This window comes from Mytilus edulis, chromosome 2 (assembly GCF_963676685.1).
Source record: "Mytilus edulis chromosome 2, xbMytEdul2.2, whole genome shotgun sequence".
Taxonomy (NCBI): domain Eukaryota; kingdom Metazoa; phylum Mollusca; class Bivalvia; order Mytilida; family Mytilidae; genus Mytilus; species Mytilus edulis.
In genome coordinates, this window is record NC_092345.1 from 61,372,002 (window position 1) to 61,387,820 (window position 15,819).

At 31.5% G+C, this 15,819-nt stretch overlaps 1 protein-coding gene across 1 annotated transcript; it reads left to right on the top strand.

The window, feature by feature from the left end:
- Nucleotides 1–1,201: 1,201 nt before the first annotated feature.
- Nucleotides 1,202–13,901, top strand: LOC139512587 (uncharacterized). The gene is made up of 3 exons (XM_071300310.1): nucleotides 1,202–1,499; nucleotides 3,599–3,745; nucleotides 13,221–13,901. Exons 1-3 carry the CDS (start codon nucleotides 1,265–1,267, stop codon nucleotides 13,646–13,648), a joined length of 810 nt encoding a protein of 269 aa, XP_071156411.1. The 5' UTR covers nucleotides 1,202–1,264; the 3' UTR covers nucleotides 13,649–13,901.
- Nucleotides 13,902–15,819: the final 1,918 nt, after the last annotated feature.

Here is a 15,819-nt window from a genome sequence, read left to right on the forward strand (position 1 = left end):
TCGACCGAGTCTGCCACGACTGCGTCCCGATTCTTCCGAATGTAATCCGACAGAGATCAGATAGTGACAAGACAGTGAACCGACGCTGACGGAAGTTATCCGTTCGAAAACTGTCGGCATCCTCGGGATGTTCAGGTACTGTCGGAACGTAATCCTATCTATCGCATTGCATACGGCTTTGTCTGGTCTCAGTCGTATTGTATTCTGTAATTGTCGGGACTCTGACGTGGGTATCATTGACGAATTTAGAATTAATAACGGGACTGTTTCGGAACGGTTTCGGCAAAAACGGTTCGCAATCGACAAGATCTGGATGCAATCTGGACTCAATCGGCAGAAAAAACAGCCCCGCATTAGATAGTCGATAGTTTTCGAACAGACTCGGTCGAATTTTACCAGGCGAAATATATATATTGGATTAGAAGCGGATTGAGAACGGGATTATCGGGATAAATTCGCTTGGAAACGGTTAAATATCGACGCTTCCTGAACATTATCTGATTGATGTCGTGATTAAATTATTTGTTTTACAAATTTTAATTAAAGTTTGAATTTCCATCCACGATTCACAGGATCTTGATCAGACTTTTGACAAATTTTAATCGGGAATGGTCCTGTCAAGGACGGCAATAAAAATCGTGAATGTGTGACCCTAGCTTAACAGAATTATTAAGTGGACAATAGAAATACTTTAAGGGTTATTTTCTTACGGCAAATTACAAACATCTTTTTTCTTTTAAAAGATAACAGTTTATTTAATTGATTTCTCAACGTCAGATTAATTGCTATGATCAAAAGATCTCTAGAAATAAGATTAACTATAATATTTACAAAAAGAGGAAACTATTTATAACTTAATCTTACGTCATCTACTTTGTCTTGGAGCTTTAGCAATGCGACTTAATTCAATTTTATTTATTTATTAGTTTATTCATCTAAGATTGTCTGTCGAACGTAATGATATATTATGAGTTTAACTTATATTTAGTTCTAAATCAAATAACTTTTAACGATAATGGTTCCTCTTAGTTGTAATGAAAACATTGGCATATGTGTACTTCTTTGTTGGGTAAAATTGTTCAGCTTCTATTTTATTAATTTATAAATTCTGAAATTAAGAAATACAATCCCAGAAGGAGTTTTCAATTGAATGGGGTTGAAAGGATAAAATTCAAAATTAATTCCATTTAAAGTAAAAAAAAAAAAAAATAGAATGCTAAATTATATATATATTCAAATGGTAAGCAATCGTTAGGAAATAATTATGACAACTGTTATAGAGAAATTAAAGAAAAATTACATTGCAAGAGTACGCTACAGAAAATGTATTTTATTGATAGAAGTGCTTGGATTCAGCTTATATCTAGCAGGATTCGCAACACCATACTGGGTATCATTTCTATCCGAAAATTCTAAACTGGATTCTACTAGTGGCCTGTTCGCGACATGTGTAAGAACAGCCGGGAAATTGAATTGTGCAGATATTCCAAAGTTTTCAGGTAATGTATTCATTTGAAAATCGTTCCCGTTTCTATAGGTATGTCCTACCAATGTTGATAGACTTTCAACGACCAATTGCCATTCGGAAGTATTTCTGACTTAAGGTTTAAGTTAAAGCCGATGGGTTATGTCACAGATTTTATAAGATTTTGCAATTTACTGCCGTATGTTGAACTAGGGGGGGGGGGGAGACCAAAACATAATGTCTTTTGTAAAATACAAGTGAATAAAATCCTTTAAAAAATGAATATTTGTACAGAAAGCACGTAATCTAAGTAAACGTAATGTTTTTTTCTCACTTCTTGTAATTTATACATTAAAACGAATTCGATGGCTGTGTTATCATTCAAAGGAAATATAACAGACAACAAGAAGTAGGTTTTTAATAAATATCTATGGACTATATTTTGGAGGAAGGAGTTTTAAAGATGACTTTGACATAAAAATATATTTTAGAAAAGCAAATCTTTACATATATTATATATTATAATAAATTATTTAATTTTCAATTAGAGATCAGGGGTGGTGTTCTCGAAGCTACCTTATGATAAGAACGTATCCTAAGACTATCTTATGACAAGTCTTTGTCTTAAGTCGTCTTTAGGACACCTAATTAGGAATTCTAAAGTTAGAACATATACTAAGGTAAAAGAGCTTCGAGCACACGACTTAGAACAACATAAGATGGTCTTAGGACACGTACTAATCCTGAGATAGCTTCGAGAACACCACCCCAGATTTATGTTTTAATTGTTTTGAATACGAAAAAAATGGTGATAACACATTTCGTCGCATATTTCTCAGGAACTGCATTACAAGGATTTCTGAAATTAAGTTTTAGTGTTATATGAGTCAGCTATACCGGTTGATGCACTTTCGGATTCACCAATCAACAACTTTCTGTTTACTTTATACCTTTAGCGGGCCGGAGTATCATTAATGAGCAGTAGCTCACAGATTCACTTGTTTATATAGATTAGACCGTTAGTTTTCCTGTTTGTCATTTTAGGAGCTCGATGATCGGTGTGAGCCAAAACTCCGTGTTGAAGGCCGGACAATCTAATTAAAATTAGTTCTCTGCACTTTCTCCTCGTTATTTATATGCTGCGCGACAAATAAACAACGAGGAGCAAGTGAGAGGAACTAATTTTAATTAGATCGAAGGCCGTATTATAATGTTTACTTTTACACATTGTGACTATGCTCTCTTACTGCATCTTCTTATATTTATTTGAATGTTATTAATAATTATGTTTCGATCGAATTCAAAAACCAGTTTTTTTATAGAAATTAAACCGAGTATTTCTCATTGAAATGAAAATAATTTGAAAATTACCATGATAAAGTACCGCTTTCAAAATTATACTTTTTTATTATTTTGATATAAATATACATGTGCAACAAAACAATAACACGAAACAACATTTTTTGTGACAAAAATTTACCTTAAAAGAATAGTGGAAACCATTCATGGTCACAGTTGTCTGAGAGTAGAGGTAATTGGAAGCTTAGTTTGTTAAAAGATTCTTAATCTCTAAACGGAAAAAATGTTATAAATCATGTCAATTTCGAAACACTGAAAAGTTTATGGATAGGAAATGTATCAAATTTGAAAGCTAGTGCCTATCGGGGAAAACAGACGCCACTTTCTTCACTCCCAAGACAAGAGTCTGTCGTTCAGTAATTGTCGTTCACTTGGTTCATGTTTGTCATTATTTGTTTTTTGTAAACTTTTTGTTGTAAATAAGGGTGTAACTTTTCTCAATTGAATTGTTTCATATTTTTCATGTCGGTGCCTTTTTATAGCAGACCATACGGTATGGGGTTTTATCATTTTTGACGACCGTACGGTAGCCTATTATTGCTTACATCCACTTCATTTAAACTTTGGTGTATAGTTGTCTCAGCATACCACATCTTATCAACAAAATGTAACGTTTGCGTACAAAACTGAAAATAAATGATCATGGGACAAAGTTAAGCAAAACAAATAAGCCTACATAGCAACAGGGTTTATGGAAGTAAAATAATTGTCATATTTAACCTAAAGATTTTAAAGTTAAAATATACATTTGTACTTATTTATTTTAATTTGCAGAAAAACTTATAATTTGTATAGTGTTTGCGTGTCTTGCTTTGATATCGTACATCGTAATGGTGGTGGCTTCTCTTCTTGTTATTAACTGGTTAAAGGAACAGCGAAATAGATGTACAATTGTTTCTATTGTTTCTAATGTGGCTACTGGTAAGTATGTTTATAAATGTTTCTGACAGACTACATATTTTTTGCCTATAAACATTGGTAAATATTTTGAGGTTAAAAATTGGACCTGAAACACCCTTTGTCAATTCCCGATTTAGAGATTTATAAAGTCAATCTGAAAAACGGAAACAATATCCGGACACCTATTTTGTCGTTTTTCTCCCAAAATAACTCAATCTGAATAATCATAAGAATGGATGACAAATGCGACTATGCAAGGTACATAAAGAACACAGAGGCATGATGATTGATTTATTGTGGAAATAGTATAGATAACACATTAAGTATGTACTCCTATAAGGAGACAAAAATTTCTAGAATCAAACTTTTTTTCTTAGATATAGGAAGATGTGGTGTGAGTGCCAATGAGACAACCCTCCATCCAAATAACAATTTAAAAAAAAGTAAACCATTATAGGTCAATGCAAGGCCTTTTTTCTTAACCTGATTTTTGGATTTATATGACTAAAAAGATAATTGGAAGAAAAAATCATATGGTGGCGCACTTCTTTTTTTTTCTACGGCCCTTTGAAATTACCCAATTTTGATGATTTTTTAATTTTTCATCAATTTTTACTCATTTTGGGACTATAATCTTGAAAAAATTCACAGTTCCACACTAAACTTTGTTTCATACTTTTAATAATGATGAAATGGACCAATCTGAATAAATTTAACTGAAAAAAACTAGAGTTAGGTGTTAATATAAGAAAGTTTTATCATATCTTGATGCGTTTTCGTGTAAAATGTATATAACCGGAAGAATAGTGACTTAAGGAACTTTTACAATAATTCGCAAAGTGCTATATATTAACTCTCGTTTTTATTTGAATATTTATATGAACTCTCATTTTGATTTGAATATGTATATGAACTCTCGTTTTTAATTGAATATTTCCCATTTTAGTTTTAATTTGAATATATCCCATTCTAGTTTTAAGTTGAATATTTCTTGTTTTAAATGTGTCTTTTTTCTTAAATATAATGTTCCTTTTATTTTAATTACCAAAAGAAATTATAGATTTGCTAATTTACAACTTAATCCGATGGCTGTCAAAAGTGCGAGCTAATACATGTATCTAACACTCGAACTACAAAAGCAATTATCGCAATTTTATAAAGTTTAGCCGGAGGACAATAATCCTATTATTATTGCATAGCATTGGACAATTATATTTATATTTTATGAGAACCTTTTATATGTTATACCCTTATCTTGGACTATTAGAAAAAGCAACAAAAGCTATGTACAACGTTATTAAAAAAGGGAGGCAGTGTAATTTATCAATTGAATGCCAATTAGAGTTATTTGACAAACTGGTGAAACCAATTCTTTTATACGGATGTGAAGTATGGGGATTTGAAAAAATGACATTATTGAACAAGTTCATCCCAAATTTTTAAAGCATTTACTACACCTCAAGAGATCTACCCCAAGCATGATTGTGTACGGTGAAACTGGACGATACCCATTGGAAATAAGCATTAAATTTCGAATGATATCATATTGGTGCAGGCTGCTTATAGATGAAAATAAGTTATCATCAATCTTATATAAATTTGTATATTCCCGATATCATACAAACAATGATGATATTTTATGGATAAAGAACATTAAAAATATATTGGACAATGCCGGATTTTCAAACTGATTTCATGTGCAAAATACAGACCTCACCAAATGGTTACCAAAAAGTATCAAACTTAGATTAATTGACCAGTTTAAACAAATTTGGAATTCAGCTATTCAGAACACATCAAAATGCATTACTTATAGGCTCTTTAAGAAAAATTTTGAATTTAAGAATTATTTTAACATCATAAATGACCGAGATATATATACACTTTGTAAATTCCGAACATCGAATCATTCACTGCCAATAGAAAAGGGGAGATGGCATAACATTGACAGAAGTGATAGAAAATGTTCAATATGTACGAAAAGAGATATCGGAGACAAATACCACTATATTTTTTTTGCCCGGCTTTATAAGATGAAAGAAGAAGATTTATTCAAAATAAACTAATACCAAGACATAACATTATTACATTCAACATACTGTTTAATTAACAAAAAAAAAACAAAGACACTAAGAAACCTTAAAAAAGAATTTTATAAGATGTATTAATAGTAAGCTCACTCCTTCTTAACAACCATAATTTATTTACCATATTTATACTTATAGAAAGTATTTCTTTGTACAATTTTAACTTTTACATTTGACTATATAAGTCTATATATATATATTCTTTTATATGTTTTGATTTTTGAATTTTATTCATTTTTAATGCATTTTTTATTTTTATGTACATTATTTTTTAACTTCTCTGTAACCTTTGTACTTGCATGGTTTTATGAGAATAAATTATCTATCCTAACTTAAATGTTTATTTTCACGGTAGGTATAGTAAGTGTCCGGCTAGGATCGAGGTTTTTCGAGTGATTCCGGCCATTTTTTCGAGTGTAGTTCGGGCTTTTTCGAGTGATAACACATGCGATTAGTTCAATTAACTGCTATTTCGTAATTATAATAGTTTTTTTTTACATTACTACCCATCTTATATTGAATACTTTACATGTTTCGATCAACAAAGAAGCACAATATCCTTGTATTTAAACCAAAAATTCAGTGTTTATTATTGTCCAGGTTTTTTCGAGAGTAACTGTGAAATCGTCCGGGTTTTTAGACAAATGGTCCGGTTTTTTTAAAGAAAATTTGAATAAGAAAAAAGGTATTCTAGACTTTAAAAAATGACTTTTCTAGTTTATACCTGTAATTTAATGAATGAAAATATTATCTATTCTCAATAAATCATAAAACATAATACTCCATTGATCAAAACTAACCTTTTTGAATTAAAGTTTTCTGTTCGGAAATCGTTCTACCACAACTTTCCAGTATTAAATTAGAATTTATTAGATCCTTTATAAAAGGTATTTACAACAAAGTGCAGGAGAATCATAATCTTTTTTACTTTCGTAGCTTTAAACATATTTATTAATATAGTTGATTGGGAAACAAGTTATTGCAACTTATATTAATCCCTTTCCACTTTAATACTTTTGTTGTCAAAGTAAATAAAAATTTCGTGGTGAACCATGAAGTTTTTATACGGGACGTATTATGGTACCCCGGTGTCCATTCCTCCATCGCCAGCATATCGTTTTACGTTTCCGAGTTATGAGATTTTCTTAAGAGCCTGTGTCACTCACCTTAGTCTATTTGCTGCAGTGCATGTCAAACAAAGGGAACTCTTCAACATTAAAGAGAAGTCAGAATAGAATTCATGCAAAATTATCTGTTTTGGTGATTGTGACTTGTTTGTAGATCTTATTTTACTGAACATTCTTGCTGTTTACAGTTATCTCTATCTATAATGAACTTGGTCAAGTAGTTTCAGACGAGAAGATTTTTGTAAAAGTTTGTAAAAGTTAAGTTTTTGACATTGAGAAATTATCTATAGGTGTCATAACGAGTGAGAATATAATTTCAATATAATTACTATTTGAATTAAATAACGAGAGTTGATATCAAGCGATATCCCATTCTCACAAGTTATTAAACCTAGTTGTTTTAAGACGGCCAACAATCTCATTGCGTTAAACTTAAAGGTCCGAGAATCGTTGTTTTAGCATTTTGCACACGAAATGTACATCGTCGTAACCTTTGAAGGTCATCAATGACCTAACGAATAGCCAGTGAAAATGCCGTAATATGGTCTTATGATGATGTATAAGGTGTCAGACCACCAATTAAAATTCCCTTTCTGTTCTACCAAATTTTGCAATTTTCACAGCTTTCTAAATATCTTACCCTAAGTTTAACTTCCTAAAAACCAGGTATATCCTGATATGTTCATGTATCATCTTTCTACGTGCCAATGAATACCCGTAAAGCCTTCTTCAAATAGAGGTACTCCAAAAATAACCCCTGGTTTTCTCGAAATCGTTAATTGGTATACCGTGGAGCGCAATAATCCTTAAATTTTTAATTCTAACTCACAGACAAGTAAATTTTGACTCCAAATGGTCTAAATATATTTCTTTTTCACCAAAAGTTTGATTTTTGAAAATTTGTTGGTTAGTTTAAGTTAACAAGGACATCGAAAGCACTATTTTGTGTCAGAGTAGGGCTACTTTTACATACGTTCTACATTGAAGGGAGTAATTGATGGTGTGACACCAGCAGATCAAATTAAGATTCTCGTATTTTCATATCACACTCTGTGATAGTGATGATACGAGAAATTTCTATTCATGCAAGAAATAGATAACAAGACACAACCATGCATAAGAGAAATGAACTTTGAAAACGTGACAGGTGTATCATGCGACCATGGCGCTGCTGTCTATCAATAAACGGAGTAAGCAACCTCAGTACTGGACAGCAAAGAAGAATCAGAAAATTGCTATGTATTAAAACACATTCTACTAATGGAGGCCTGACCCACGCCCCGACACAAAAAAAAAAAAAAATGAAAAATATAAATAAAAACCATAGACACAATTAGTCCGCTCGATTTTTTTTCCCATTTGACAAAAAATCATTTGAATTAGATTTTATACACAATAAACAATGAATTGAATAGCTCATCAGGAATACAAATATATGTATGTACGTCTTAATCCAAATTATTTATGCGTACAATATATTGTTGACATCACGAATATGTACTGTACACGAAAGTTATCAAATATGACAAACAGCAAAATATATACAAATGAACGAATGTTATAACATATAAGTGTTAGAACACCATTATCAAACTGACGAATGCATTGGTTCATGTCTGGAAAAGTGCTTAATTTGAAACTTGGTTTATTATTTTTAATCGTAAATACACTGACAAATAGAATTTTAAACTAAAAACAATTTGTATAATCACTCGAAAAATAATTGACACACTCGAAAAAGCCCAGACTGCTCTCGAAAAAACCCGAACATAAATAAATGAATTTAGTCTAAAAATGTCGTTTTCAATGCAAAAGAAGAATTTTTGTAAAGTGTCTGTATTTCTAAGGATATATAGATTCCATGTATGCATTTCCTTCAACATTATCAGTGTTATATGTATAAAAATGGCTTTATACTGTATTTTGGAATTAAAGCATTTTAAGGCTTATTTTAACTTTTTTTAACGGAAAATAATGTCGGGTTAGTAATATCTTTCTATATCAAATACTATCATACATAATATAACTTTGTATATTAAACACAAGCGTCTATAGCACGTCTGGTTAGAGATGAAGTCTGTTTGTTTACATTTTTGTTCATATTCACTCGAAAAAAAGTGGTCACACTCGAAAAAGCCCGATCAATTCACTCGAAAAACCACGATCCTAGCCGGACACTATACCTACCGTGATTTTGTAATTTGTTGCTCGGGCAGTCTTCCCCTAGCTTTCAAGCTGTAAACTTGGGTTACTAAAATTGTATATATTCTATACGGTCTTGCGTTTCAAGCAGCCATAGTGTCAATTGTAGACCTGATGACTTAATGTAACTCGTGCCGAAGTTCACGGAGTAAGACCGGAAATTCACGGGGTTATATTTACCATGCTGTCAATTTTGTATATTTGTAATTTTTATCTGTTTTAAGAACAAAATGCATATTTTTAAAACTTTTTTGTTATAAATGATTGAAAAATACATATCTAAGAAATTTGAAAAGTGATATGGGATGTACATGTTCCCGGTAAAATCATTTCTGGTACCTCTCATCCATTTTCACAAAATTTTGGCAAAAAAGACTGACTTGATTTGTAAAAAAATTTGAAAATTTAATTACTCAAAAACTGTTTATTGTAAATACACAATTTTTTTCACAGATTAGATTTTAGTTTGATTACAATATTTTTAAAATTCATTGATATTTTCCACTTGTATCACATGTTTTGGAAATAATTCTAGAATGAGATTTCAACGAGACTGAAACGTCAGAAGAAAACATCCTTATAGAACGAATTTGTAATAAATTGACCAATGCCTACTATATTTACTCTTATCAGATCTTATATGAAATAAAAGTAGCCAGTTAATGGGCATTGATTTTCTTTGGCATATTTTGTAGTTAAGTTGATTTTGTACTCCTGATATTTATTCTATACACCCATGAACAGTATAGACTTCTATTTGGCACATCATACAAATCAAAAAGTCTTTATTTACTGTGAAATGGTATAAATGTAAAGAAACTAGATTTATAGGCAAATAAGGAATTTATTGTTTGTCAATATTGATTGTGTATAATAATAATATACTTCATTCACTGGTGTTAAATGTAAAAAAAAAAAAAAAAATCAGATTAAAAATAATAATAGGTTCGTACAATTCTTTACATCCATTTTATTACATTTATGTCAAATAATCAAGACTTTAGAAGTACCTATTAACGATATGTAGTCTTTTAACTTATGTTAATTTGAAGTGCATATTCAACGTTTTCATTTGTTTTGTCCTGGGAAGGAATAAGAGTTCATTTACCAGACCATAGTATACATGTTAAACCAGTGCATACATACATTGTATATATGTCAAAAGGGGACCCGATTATTTGAGCAAACTATCAGAGCAAAACAATTGAAATATAATGTATATGTTGTAATCGCTAAAATAATTAAGCAACTAGAACCTGATTTTTTAGCAACGAAAATATGATATAATATAAAAAAGAAATTCTGGTATGATTGCCAATGAGACAACTCTCCACAAGAAACCAAATGACACAGAAATTAACAACTATAGGTCACCGTGCGGCCTTCAACAATGAACAAAACCCATACCGGATAGTCAGCAATAAAAGGCCACAAAATGACAATTTAAAACAATTCAAACGAGAAAACTAACGGCCTAATTTATATACCAAAAGTGAACGAAAAACAAATATGTTTACTACAGTTTGTACACAAATCCTTGATAGAACCACAGAACATGATTTTGAAATTTCTATAATTACATCAAAGTTCAGTTTAGCATTTTGTGTAAAAATTTATTTGTCTAATACTTTTAGGAAATTAATAATCGTACAATTGTTTTTTTTTTTTTACATTACTTCACTTATTTATTTCTGATTAAATTTAAAGAGACAAGTCCTAGTATTTTACTCCCATGATCGAAATTATAATGGTTTTTTTTTAATCTTTTTAAAAGTCTAAAAATATTAAAGAGTGTATACAATATAAAATGTTATTAGGTGCTTCAAAATTGGTTTAAAGACAGTATAACATATATTTTAATTTAATTTTTTTTATTGAATTATTGGATACTTTTGAATAAAACAAACTTAATATATTTATATCGAAAAGAAATTGTAAAATTATTTCAAATAGAATTTGATTTTGATTATAAGATTGCCTTTCTGATACATCTTTGGAGTACTCAAATTCCTACTCTATCAAAATAGATTTTTTTGACGGTTATCTTTCTATAAGTAAATTTTGGATGTAACGCGTCTTCTGATTGGCTGACGTTATTTTGTTTGTCAGCTCATATTAGGTTGGTCCCCTCCGTGAAATACCCAGTATGCCTTCGGAATATACAAATATTAACAAAAATTTCAATAAGTTAACGGGCGGGGAACAGACTAGCTCTTTCCTGTCTATTCGAAATAACACACTTTAAAATAATTTAATTTTGGATGCTACGCGGGTTATTCAGTTTGTACCACATTGTTTATGTTATTTCTTCATAGACAGAAGAAATATTACAGTCATTCCTTAAGTAGTTATAATTTGGGATAACGTTTGAAAATACGTCAAAATGTAGGTAAAACCATAACGCAAATGAAGATTAGAGGACTTGAAATAATCTCGAGAGTAACTAGCTCTATAATATTATGTATCTCTTTGGAAAAAAAAAAAGCTTCGTTATAAATATGTACCAGTTTTTATACGCCCGTCAAAATTTTGACGGGACGTATTATGGTATACAAATGTCCGGTGTCCGTCCGTCTGTCTGTCTGTCTGTCTGTCTGTTCGTCTGTCTGTCCGGCGTAAACATGTTGCACCGTAATTTGAGAACGACTTATCTAAATTTCATGAAACTTAATATAGTTGTTTTTTATGATGATCAAATGATCTGTATACTTTTTGGTGAAAATAAGATTAAAACTTTTTGAGTTACGGCGCTTTGTAACTAAAACAGGGGTGTGTTTTTTTTCACATGTCGCACCGTATCTCAAAAACGATTCTTGATTATTGCTTAAAACTTTACACACTTCTTAGTTATATTAATCTTAATATCTGTATACTTTTTGGTGATGATTCAAAATTTCATTTTTGAGTTATTGAGTATTTTGTAAAAAAGGGGGAGGGTTTTTTACATGTCGCGCCGTATCTCAAAAACGATTTATGATTATTGCTTAAAACTTTACACACTTCTTTGTTATATTAATCTAAAGATCTGTATACTTTTTGGTGATGATTCAAAATTTTATTTTTGAGTTATTGAGTATTTTGTAAAAAAGGGGGAGGGGTTTTTACATGTCGTGCCGTATCTCAAAAACGATTTATAATTATTGCTTAAAACTTTACACACTTCTTTGTTATATTAATCTAAAGATCTGTATACTTTTTGGTGATGACTCAAAATTTTATTTTTGAGTTAGTTGTAAAAAAGGGGAGGGTTTTTTTACATGTCGCGCCGTATCTCAAAAACAATTTATGATTATTGGTTGAAACTGTACACACTTCTTTGTTATATTAATCTAAAGATCTGTATACTTTTTGGTTTGATTCAAAATTTATTTTAGTGATATTTGTAAAAAAAAAAACAGGGGGGGGGGTCACATGTCCCGCCGTGTCTCAAAAGCAATAAATGGTAATTGCTTAAAACTTTCTCAGGCACTATTTATGATTATTGCATAAAACTTCCACACAAGACGTCGGGCGTATCATGCGCTCATGGCGCAGCTGTTTATTTTCTTTAATATCGTTCGATTATACAGTCAGTATTATATATATATTTCTTTAAATAAACGCAGATGTAGGTTATATCTCAATGAGACAGCAACCTATCAACATAGTTTTAAAAAATCGAAAAGACGTCTACATCTTCCAACCAATAGACAAATGTCTTTCCTGGATGACTGTAAGACGAGACTTTTGGTGATAGGTTAACGCCGACTATCAAAAGACAGAAAAAATTCGAAATTCTCCATGTACTAAAACATTAAGATGTGTTAAATAAAATGTTGAGATGTTATATGGTTGCCAATGAGACAACTATCCACCAGAGTTCAAATGAGGTGGATGTAAGCAATATTATACTAGGCAACTGTACGGCCTTCAACAATGATGACTACCTACACCGCATAGTCGGCTTTAAAACCACCAAATATGAAACATATAAAACTATTTAATTGAAAAAGTTAACTGCCCAATATTTAACAAAACAATTTACAAAAAACAAATATATATGTATTTATTTTAGATTAATCCAAACCAATTTTGTTGTAGGGATACTTATACCAGTTACTCTTGGTTTATACGTCGTGTACATGGAAGATAGAGGGTTTTCTTTAGAAGTGGTATATTTCTTGATGATCGTTAGTAATGTATTGGTGGTAATAACTGTGGTCCTGCGAATTTTCGACTTCAAGCTTCCGGAACCAAAGAAGCGAGGGATACCTTTCATTATGCCACCACTAACTACAATTAACCGACAGGTTAAAACACCGATGTCAAAGATTCAAAGGAAAACTGAAAAGAAGCTTAAGCCTGCAATTACACAACAACGATATTTCCCTAAACCTTCGGAAAAAAGACACACTCATCCTTTCTACAAAAAAGATGTGGATCCATTGTTTGTTAAAGTGTTATATGCAAAAGACAAAGATTCTGATACATTGACAGCAGTCAGGCCTTTCAATGTAAACGTCAAATGAAAATGTAGGACATCAATGGAGAATCGACAAAGGTTTTCTTATTTTAATAGATTGTTCAATGATCGATGGAGAATATTTTAGCTGAGATATTTTTTCGGTAAACGGGAGATAATCATATTTTAAATGTTGTTACTGTAATTTTACAATGTAGGTTATGCACTGTGAGGTTATGCCGCTTCTCTGAAGACCACAGGCACTTGTCTCAACAACAAAAAATCGTCTATACCTTAATATAACGAAGACATGCAATATTTTTTTGGTCACCGTACGGCCTTCAACAATGATAAAGCCCATATTACATAATCAGTTATAAAAGGTCCCGAAATCACAAGTGTAAAACAAACTAACGGCCTAATTAATGCACAACAAATAAACTAATAACAAATATGTAACACAGCAACAAATGACAACCACTGAATTACAGGCTCCTGACTTGGGACAGGCACATGGATCTAGAATTGGGCGGGGTTAAACATGTAAGCGGGATTCCAACCCTCCCCCTTATCTGGGACAGTGGTGTAACATTACAACGTAAGAACGAACTATAGAAATCATTTGAAAAAAAAGCTGAACTCATCAGATGGATACAAATAGAAATACATATACATGTTGCAAATAAAATGTGGACGTGACAGGGTATTTGTACATCACAAATACAAAAAGCCACTAAGTACGTAACAGTCAGAAAAACATGACCTTGTGCAATGCCAAGATATTATGTTGAAATAATACAAGTATTATTCAAACAAAACAGGCGTAAAATGCATTGTTTAGTGAGATATCTACCGTATCTACGATAGGAAAGAAAGGGGTATCCATCAATTACACATAATCAGTATGAACATTTCAAAAACTGAAAAATAAAAGGAACAACGCTTATATAACTGTTTTTTTTTACCTCAAAGTCACAGTGAGGCCTCCAACACGGAGCAAAACAAACCTCTTAACTAAAATTGTCCGTTTTTAAATTTTGAAATAATTAAGAAACTAAGGTTTCAACTCCCTCAGGCAAAGTTGGTTTCAGATGGATTTAGCTATTTATTTTAGGTATTTTTGACATATAGATTTTCAACGGTTTCGGTACTTGTACATCTTCGGATTTCAAATGTTTGGCTTTGAGCGTTCCTGATGAAGGTAAATCCAGAAAAGCGCTTCGGACGCAGAAATTTTTAAACGTGCTGTTTTCAATTTTTCACACATTGCAAGTTTGAAGTGACCTTATACTAGTATGTACATTCACGGCGCTTCAATTTGTCGATACTTATGTTTTGGCATTGTACAAGTTCGAGTATTTCTCTGATTGTTAATGATTATTGGGTGTGTACTCTCAGAACTGTACTTTGTGTATTTTATGTTTTTGTTACTTTTTGGTTGCCATGTATCGGACCTTTTCAACATTTCAATAATTTGTTCTTATGTAGTATTGTTACACCACTGTCGAAGATAGGTAGATATTTGGCGCCATCAAACATGTTAAACCCCGCAAAATTCTGTATGTGCCTGTCCCAAGTCAGAAGGCTGTATTTCAGTGGTTGTCGTTTGTTGCTGTATGTAATATTTATGTTTAAGTCTTTTGTACATAATTCTGAATTTTAGTTATCTCGTTTGCATTGTTTAACATCATTCTGTCCATTGGGTGCATTATGTAGCTTACTGTGCAGTATAGGTTTGCTCATTGTTGAATGTCTTACGATGACAAATAGTTGTTTTAAAGTGTCAGTCACTGTAAAAATCAGGACATTTAGAAGAATTCCAAAACATTGCCGAAAAAAACCCGCCAACCCAATCATCCTATTTGGATATTACCTTCATCCTGAGTTGGAAAAGGAAGGTCTTTCGTTTCTGCGTCTGGTAATTCGAGACATCTCTAGATAACGTTTGGCTAGAATAATATCATACTAGTTTTACTCTGTTATCTCCCCTTAATTGTTAATTTCTAGTGTATTTCAGCCAAAATATATCTCGTAATACCAAACCAGGAAAAGGAAACGAATATTATGTTCGTGCATGATCATACATTTGAACTTTAATTATTAATGTCAAATATAGCGACTTTTGTTTGTCATGTTTACTGAACTCCGAGGAAAATTCAAAATGGAAAGTCCCTTATCAAATGGCAAACACATCAAACGAATAGATAACAACTGTCATATTCCTGACTTGGTACAGGC